Source organism: Tigriopus californicus, chromosome 6 (assembly GCF_007210705.1).
Source record: "Tigriopus californicus strain San Diego chromosome 6, Tcal_SD_v2.1, whole genome shotgun sequence".
Classification (NCBI taxonomy): Eukaryota; Metazoa; Arthropoda; class Copepoda; order Harpacticoida; family Harpacticidae; genus Tigriopus; species Tigriopus californicus.
The window spans coordinates 18,510-27,771 of NC_081445.1; the positions used below are offsets into that span (position 1 = coordinate 18,510).

General features: G+C 39.8%; 1 protein-coding gene across 1 annotated transcript in view; it reads right to left on the reverse strand.

Annotated features, from left to right (window-relative positions):
* Window positions 1–8,118, reverse strand: part of LOC131881983 (uncharacterized) — a 14,542-nt gene extending 6,424 nt beyond the window's left edge. Inside the window, exons 1-13 of the mRNA XM_059228986.1 lie at window positions 7,981–8,118; window positions 7,806–7,837; window positions 7,683–7,731; window positions 5,803–5,823; window positions 5,652–5,702; window positions 5,446–5,588; window positions 5,296–5,362; window positions 5,126–5,224; window positions 4,573–4,656; window positions 4,464–4,496; window positions 3,456–3,507; window positions 3,136–3,176; window positions 2,413–2,606 (exon numbers count right to left, since the gene is read on the reverse strand). Coding sequence (XP_059084969.1) covers window positions 2,413–2,606; window positions 3,136–3,176; window positions 3,456–3,507; window positions 4,464–4,496; window positions 4,573–4,656; window positions 5,126–5,224; window positions 5,296–5,362; window positions 5,446–5,588; window positions 5,652–5,702; window positions 5,803–5,823; window positions 7,683–7,731; window positions 7,806–7,837; window positions 7,981–8,077 — 963 coding nt within the window. The 5' untranslated portion in view covers window positions 8,078–8,118. The remainder of the gene's footprint in view (window positions 1–2,412; window positions 2,607–3,135; window positions 3,177–3,455; window positions 3,508–4,463; window positions 4,497–4,572; window positions 4,657–5,125; window positions 5,225–5,295; window positions 5,363–5,445; window positions 5,589–5,651; window positions 5,703–5,802; window positions 5,824–7,682; window positions 7,732–7,805; window positions 7,838–7,980) is intronic.
* Window positions 8,119–9,262: the final 1,144 nt, after the last annotated feature.

Here is a 9,262-nt window from a genome sequence, read left to right on the forward strand (position 1 = left end):
GACCACAACTTTTCTTCAAGTCCTTCACACATTTCAAAGTCTTGGCTACCAGATCACGTTATTGTCTTTGGACAATGCTAGTGCCAATCAAAAGTTTTATGCTCATGGACTTAAAACTTTTTCTATACCTCATCCCGAAGATCCATCTCGCCCTCTGTTGTCATCTTGTGATCCCGTTCATTGCTTCAAGAATCTTTCTAAAAACTTTCAAAATCGAAAAATCTTCAGTGTCCGCTTTTGATAAATTTGAGGATTGATAAAACCATCCTTCATTCACATTGGAGAATTGTTTCAAACGGAAAAAGTCAAGCCTATCAAGATGGCCTTGCAGTTAACCCACAAAGTGATAAGTCCTCTTTTCCATTGAAAAAAACCAACGTACCTCTTCCAGACTCTGTGTTCCATGATTCAACCGTCGACACCATGGAGTTCTTCGCCTTTTAGGAAGGCACCAAGCCGGAGTGGAATAACACAATGGCATTCTTGAAAATAATTCGGCAATGGTGGCACATTTTTCTTTTTCTTTTGATAATGAAAAAAGCCTGGTCTTTCTACAACACTTTGAGTCCGGGCTGGGAATGTGGGAAAACCTTAAAGGATGTCACAACTCGCGAAGCGGCTTAACAAGAGAGACATTTCTGGCCACCATTCAGACTACAGCAGTTTTGATAAGAGCCACCAGAATATCTTTAGGACACTGAGCACTTTGAATTGGTAGTGCTTGAACAATTTCAGACTGACGTCATCGAATCCCACTTTGGGTGGTGTAAGATCTAGATATTCGATACGGGTGAAAAGACAATTTTGGGTAAAGATGAAATAGGGGACGACGATCCAGTATGGAGAAAGAAAAAGCCAAAAGTGAGTTTATTCATTTTAGCTGTTCATATATAGGAGGAAAACGAAGTGCTTGATCTCATCGATGTAACAGGTGGGTACGTGAACTAGCCGGAGGAAATTATTATGTACCCATTCGTCAGATTTTGGAGGTAACGAAATCAATCAAGTTGCGCTCATTGGTTCGGTACTCGAAATGCAATTTGGAAGATCTGAAGGTCCTGTTCAGTGCCGTAAATGTGCTGACCGTAGTTAAATTAAGACTCATGCCACTGAAAGTTTTGAACACTTTGGATTGCGTTGAAAATGAATTTAACTTGGAACAAGAGGATCAAATTATCATCTTCTATGTGGTTGGGTACCTTGGAAGACCTCTCGGCAACAGAGAAAAATACAAAGGTTGTACGCACACCTTTCTTCGTGAAGGACAAAAAGCTGACCATCATGTTTCGAACATCCAACAACGCTGATGATAAGATGAGACAAACCAATTTTTCGAACAAATTAATCAAGGAGGCCTTACTTAATCCTCCAAGTGATTTGATGTATGCCCTCTGCCTTCGAGTATTTAGCTTTTGCAAGATAATTCAAAGCATATCAGAAGCCAATGCAGGGTTAGTGGCATCCAAAAATCAGCTGGATGTATTTTCTGTGGTTCTTCGTAAAAAATTGCTTTCTAACGCTGTCCTTACTCCCTTGTTTCAAGTGCAATGCGACAACGGTCACGGATTTGAGGCTTGTTGGGATGAGATCGTCCGTTGTTTGCGCATATTTTTGCGAAAACTCTTTGTGCCAATTTGAATTGCAGCGCATATGTTGCCAAAAAGCGAACTCCTCAAGCTAACACGCGATCACAAAATTGCAAAATTACAATCAACCACGCTATGAATACTTGAAGAGCGTTTAGATAAGTAGAATTATGTCTATCGAAGATCATTGAAGTGCCTATACGTACACCTATCTACGTAGTATATCAAACGCTTCCCTAGGAAAGAAATCAATTGGGACCCTCAATCTGAAATGAGTTGGACCGGAACTCCAAAGCAAGCCACCCAAGTCGCCAGAAATGCACCAGCCTAAGTTTCTGCTCGTCTATCTGGTTTTTGAACGGCTTCTGGCCATCGGTTAAGGCGGTCCACCATCGTGAAGAAAAAGGACACACCATTAAGCAATAGTTCATGGGCCCACAATGTCATGAATGGACGACTTCGAATCTGAAGTCTGGCCCAGGGAAGCGTTCAAGGGGTGCAACTGTTTGACAGGATATCGTGGACGATTGGCATGCTGCAGTTTAGCTTCTGTTTAGCTAGTATCTGCCTCCTTCCCTCTCCTCTCATCGACCTCTGCCTCTCCCACTTTCGCTTTCCTTTATTTCCCATTTAAATACCTACTACTTCTCACTCACTCCTTACTTTCAAATATTGGAATGAATTACCACGTGACGTGGAAAACATATCGATAACACGTACAAGAATCGCATCAATCTAACAAGAGCACACGAATTTGTTTAGAGTCGCAATGAACTTGCAAATGTTGGGCTCTCATTACCCCAAAAATGAAAAAAGGTATGTTTACCTGAAGATAATCTTCGCTGCATCCCACGTCTTGAGTTCCTTTCGCAGCAGCTCCATCAGGACTGATAGAAAGCCCGAAGGAGCCTTGGTTGCCAGTGACGCCTCCCCCCATAATTACGGTATTGAAGCAAATGGCACATTTCCCTTCCTCTTGTCGAAAACAGATGTTGTAGCATTGGCTGGACAAGTGAGTCGCTGGAACGATGGAAAAAAATGTCCAATGAATGTTTGTATCTTTTCTGTATCCAGGTGATTCCTCCCCTTGTTGATTTTGAACACAATTTAGACCATTGACAAAAAAGGAAACGTTTATTGTCCGTGCGAATTCTGATGTCCATCCACGTCTAATATGATAAAGCTTTTTAAACTGAACGATAAGATTGCATTGACGTGAAAACATTGGCAAAAATGTAAGTGAAAATTCAAAGGTGAATGGTCTAATAAATAAGTCACAAAAGAACATGAAATAAATGAACAAGACAAATGTATTGCAATTTGCAAAAAAATATCCAACTTTGATTTTAAGAGACAATTTGTATTTGGTCCCCCCCCCCTTTCCATATAATTTACGTCATCCAAGTCAATTGCTTATGAGAGTAAATCTGTATTAGTGTCAATGATAACAAATGAGTGCAAACGAAAATGCCAGGTCGACATTGGGAAAATGCCATATCAACAAGATACAAGGGTTCAAAGTGCAACGAAACGCATAATCGTCTCTTACTTCCATCGGCAATGGCTGAGTCCGTGGTAGGAAAGTTGAAGCTAGAAGGGAAACAAAAAGTCATTAGTTTAAGTTCAAATATCACCCACCAATTAACAAACTCAAGACATTCAATCTCGCTCTCAGTCGGATCGAGGAAAATTGGCATAAGTTGTATTGTCCCGAACTTCAATGCTAGATGATCAATACAAGAGGGAGGATATCTTGCTCGTGAAGTCTGTTGAATGATGCTATTTACAATACGGTATACCCTAAGATTTTGCCAACATAACTATCGCAACAAAGACTCGATCCATTAAGTTAGTCTAGAAAATGCTCACCTGGCCAATTGTCCCGTATTTCCAGAAAAGTATTGGAGACATCCATCCGGGCCTAGGGAAAGAAAATTTGAATATTTTTTATTCCATGAACTTTTTCATTGTTGGATTGAATGGATTCCTCTTCCGTGTTCTCAGTTACTGGTCGGAATGACCACTTCGACAGAGTTTAGATGAATTTCCGCGTCTAATATGATACAGCTTTTTAAATTGAATGATAAAATTGCATTGACGTGAAATCATTGGTAAAAATGTCAGTGAAAATTCAAAGATGAATGGCCTAATAAATATATCGCAAAAGAACATGAAATATATGAACAAGGCAAATGTATTGCAACTTGCAAAAAAATATCCAACTTTGATTTTAAGAGACGATATGTAAATATAGATATACTAATGTAATATATAACATCAATATATCGAATGGATTCCCTTTCCGTGTTCTCAGTTAGTGCTCGGAATGACCACCTCGACAGAATTTAGATGAACTATTTTGTGAACGGAAAGGATATATAGTACAATACGAGTAACGTCCTTTAAAAGAGTTTCAATTAGTAAGACCCAGAAATTAGTTTTTTTTAAGCCAAGTAGAGAATCTTAGATTGAGAATAGATCCAATTTATGTACGTACCTAGTATAGAAAATACAACCTTTTCTCGATTTAAGATTCACCCGTTCGCTTTAGAAACTTAGGATGAGCTCCTTCCAAAATTTAGGGTTGTTTCAGAGCTACGTAGTCTCTTTTGATCGGGAAACACAATTTTTGGGGTTCGATCTCACTTGCAATTAACGCATAAGTAATAACATGTAAGTATAATAAAAGAACCAATGCCAAAATTGTCTCCCACCAGAGCCATGCGATAAACATAGCCAATGCTCTAAGAGAAATATCAAACACCCTGTAGGGCCTTTTGAGGTCGATGGGGAAGCCATAGACAATGCAGAGACTGGCCAATATACTCAGAGATCAGTTCTCGGGAGAGTTTAGGGGCTCTTATGATGGTGTCTTACCTCCATTTTCATCGCCACAAGCATACTGTGTCACTGTAGATGGAGACAATGAAAAGTTAGCCTATGGTCTGTTTTTACGTTAACATATTGAAGTATCGAACAATACTACCTTTGATGTCAAACTGACGAGTGGATGCAGTTCCATCAAAGTTAAAGATAGCTTGGTTGCATGAACCTGATGCATCCACAATCACTAAAAATAGGGAAAAAAATCTCAGATCATCAAAGCTCTCTTCCTCTTCCTGATGTTGAGCTGATGATACATTACGAGTACTGGAGGGGTTGGGAAAAAAAACCAACGTCCACTGGTGTTGTTGTTCAAGTTGTTGTTCAAACTAGAAATATCTGATCGCATTCTGCTATTTCTTTTCATCAATGGTAAAGTGCAATAAAACAATAATAAGGTCTGGCCGAAGTAAACCTATCTTCGTCTGCAAATTAGTTAGCCCAATATAAAAGGCGTGGCTCAAAATGTACTTCTGATTTGGGCGTAACAATTGATGCAGCAGGATAGTTTTGAGACAAGTACTCGGACTTTCGATGCGCTCTCTCGATGTTCCGCTCAGCGTCTAATTTGTATTGAATTACCCTCTTCAATTGTGAAAGTATTCAGGATTCTACCTGAATTGAACACCCTGGAAAACGACAGATTCTGAGCTTACTGTGTTGTCCTGAATTAAAACCGCAAATGACCGGTGAGGCCGTGTTTCCTGGCGAACTGAGCACAAAAGAGTCGGTCAAGCAATCCCCAATCTTGAGAGCTGAAGTAAAAGGAGGAATTTGTATGACTTCTCTTGACAAAGACAATGATAAACATAACAAACGGCCAAACCGTTTACTGCGTCGTCGGCAGCAGCCGCAGCAGCAGTGCCTATCGCTGGTCCGGCAATTGCAAACGTCTGGAAAACGAATAATCATTTTCAAGACCCCTGATGTTACATGAACAAGGTGTTAGGTAGTCGATAATAGCCAATGAACGTACCGCAAAGTCCAGCCTTATCCGACAGATATGAGGGGATTCCTTGCAGATGGTAAAAATGCAGGGATCAGCGGCTGGATTGGTAGTGGTTGTTTGGGTGAGATAAGTACAATTCTGAGAGGTGGTAGCTCCACATCCGATGGTGACTAAAATCATGGCAAGGTGAAAATTCGAAAATGCTAACCCTGCTCTTGGCCCCATCATCTTACATGTACAACAAACGCCAAATCCTTGGGCGCAAGTTCCGCTTGGCGTTCCACCTGAAATCATGAAGATCAGTTCCAGAAGGGTAAGAACTACTAGCTGCTTCCAAATGAAAGGACGGATCAGTAGTATGTATCAAACTAATTCAACACTCACCTTTCATGGTACATTCGTCGGCTTCATTTGTGAGAAAAGTTGAATGATTTGAGAGCTAATACCTTTTGATAGATTGACATTGAGAGAGGACGAAGCGCATCATAACGCTTTTCATTGGTCACTCAAAATATCACTTGCTTGTGCATTTTGTCATCCCAACATCATTTGATGTTTTCCCTCTCTAACTTAGTGTTTCCAAATCTTTTTATCTTCGCGAAGGTTGGGCATCAAAAACTTAGATAACCAGACCTATAAACTTCAAATTTGGCATTCACGAAGCAACGTGTGAACACTTTAATGATCAAGTTCTACGGACCGACCTATTGAAGGGCTTCTTTGGAATGAGAAGCTTTTCATTTTTTCTTTAGTATTATGTCTTTGAACCTTCTTTGTTCAGATTGACGTGCTTCTCTTCTCCTCAACTGATCAAGAAAAACGTGCTTGTTATCGTCCTTGAAAGAAAAAAAACGTGAACTGAAGTAAGACCAAAAAAAAACATTGCCGGTGAAAGCCAAATGTAGAATCCTCTTAAAACAAGCTATTGACGAAATTATATTAAAAAAAGAGTTTTTGAAGAACAAATCATGAAACATTGTGGACAAACTTTTGGATTTTCATACAGTTCTAGGCGATTGTATTTAGTATTTTGAGCGGGCCATTGTCAACATAAACTTTTGACCTTTCGGACTCTGATGAATGATTTTTGTGTAATTGTAAAATGGTAGACAAGCTTATAAAATATAACCATGTGGAACAGAGTGGAAATGCACAACTTTTGCCTCAATACAAAATGAATGTTTACAATAAGCTGAGCTTGTTTTATTACCATAAATTTAAAAACCTCCCTGTCATTCTAAAGAATCTGATTTGCCCAGTTTGAGCGATGACCTCAGTCAAGAAGTTCTTCAGACCTCAGTCGAGGTCAAATTTGAAAACACGGGTGCGGTATAAAATGCCACACTAATTTTGGACAAATGTGAATGTGACTTACTTCCAAAACTTGCAATTCTGATCTGTTTCTAAATGATGTTTTGTACTATTTTCAAATATTACACAATTGCAGAGCCGACCGATAGTGATTGATTAGATCTGATAAGCTTGAAATGTACGAGAGCAATAGCTCTCAAAATGTAGCCAACATAACCCCTGAACAACTGCAGTCGAATTTTGACTTAACTCTGGCGGTTTAACTTATGACAGGTAAACAATTGTACAGTTGTTGTTTGTGGGTAAAAGTAGCACTTTGTCCAGTTCGACTAAACAAATATTCGCATGATTTAGTGCAAAGTTTGTTTTATGTGACATTTTCTTGACGGGCAATTGATTCCTGTACTATTAGAATGAAAACCATCAATTCAATAGCCAAGTCTTTCTTTGATTGAAGTTGATAAAAGTGAGACTTGAGGAAAGACGCTAGATTCAAGCATAGAAGAGTCCATTCAAATCTTGAATTTCATACCATCGAGATTGAAAAGGAACACCAAGGACGAACAAGAGAAGACAATAGAGTTTGTTGTACTTAGACCATATTGAACTTTGAAGTCCGAATTTGAACTCACTTGAATTGCTGGAATTCCATTTTCAGCAGCGGTAACGAAGTTGGCAAGAACCGGCAAATTCGGCCGAACACCAATTTGAACCAAAACTGTCTTACCCCAATCTTGGAAACACGGTCAAAGCTCGTTAAACCATGTCGAAAATGAGCAAAAGACTCTGACGATCTGTCAAATTGCCTGGCGGTTCCTATTCGCAAGTATTGCTGAATTGATCCTCTCAATTTGTGGGCTTTGCTTTCCAAGTCAAATCCGGAGTTTCATATTCTAATAGACGCTACAGCGTAGCTCGGTATTAGCTCTCATTCAGGAAGAAAATATTCTCACATGTGAAGCAAGTTCCATTTCTTGCCTCGGATCCAATGCAAGCGATGTTCTGTAAAGAGTGGAAGGAAAAAAAATTAGATCCCTTCGATCGAACCAAAATGGTATTTCTATGTATATTCTGACCGGAAATGTCACGATCTGAAATGGTGAGAAAACTAGAACGAAAGAAAAAATACAGGCCATGAGGATCCAAATCAACATAAAAGGAAATAAATATTGGTCACTTGTCTAAGATCTTAATACGAACGTGCGAATCAGCTCAGACATCTAGAGCTTTAAAGTGTAAAATCTGACTTACTTTTGCCCGCTCTTGTAGAATTGACCAATTCCGAACGAGACAACTCGAATCCCAAAGTGATAAGGACCAAGATGGCGGAGGTTGTGAGAGATCCCATGTTAATAAATGTCCGTCCCCCTTAACGATGAACAAGAAACTGAATTGAATATTGCAAAGCTATGTAAGTAAAGCCGAAATCATGATTCATGTTTGGACGCGTTTTTCAAGTCGGCCGATGGGAGCGCACGCCAAGGAGAACGTGCCCCCACACATTTCCACCAATGAAGAATGAATGAATTCGTTTACACTCATGGCGTACAAAGCAGAGACTTCAATGAGTGGGCATTTGACAGACCGGTGATGTATTTTGATTGTAGTCATGAATATACTCAAATAAGTGCCGTATACTTTAAACTAACATTGAAAGAAGGACAGACAAATTGAAGCTGTCTAATTTCCAATTTTTAAGTGTACTTTCTGGATAACACAGCCCAAAGAAGCAAATCATGTGAGAAATGCCGAATGAGCAGATTTCTTATGCAGACATGTTTCAAATTCAATGCTTTTATGTGAAATTTGGCTCGAACTTTTGAAAGAACGACTGACCACCTCTGACTAAAAAAATCGTTGTGACTGTTGTATGAGATTCTTTCAATTTTTATTTTCTCAATTAAAACCGAGCTGTCTAAGGGGCAGCGCTAACAAGGCAAGAATCCTCTCCCTAGGTGTCGTGGGTTCAAATCCCGGCGCCAGAAGTAACCCTTTCGGGAGGAGACGTTGTGTAGTGGTTAGCGCAGTTTCCTAGCGTGAGAGAGGTCCCCGGTTCGATTCTCCTCCCCGACCTTTCTCAAGGAAACTTTTAGACGCTAACCACACCCACAGACGGAGAACCAAACTGATACCGAACTTGAAACTGCCTATCGGAATTTGGAATTCGATGATGCGATATTCAGACGTCGAGGACTAGGTGTAGTCCTCCAAAATAATTGGAAGTTCGATGAGTATATCCAATTGAAGGTGTGTAAAGCTTTACAAATGTGTGGTTGGATATATCGCACGTTTAAGTCCAGAGATAGCATCACGATGCTAACTCTGAACAAGTCGATTGTCCAGCCACATCTTGAATATGCTTCACCCATTTGGGATCCAATGAGTTCAGCAGATTTGCAAAAGGTTGAACAAATCCAAAGATGTTTCACTAGGAACGTCACAGGATTGAGAGAGCCTTCGTATTGGGAGAGACTAAAACAGTTGGGACTGTACAGTATTCAGAGAAGGTACGAAAGGTATCTGATACTGTACG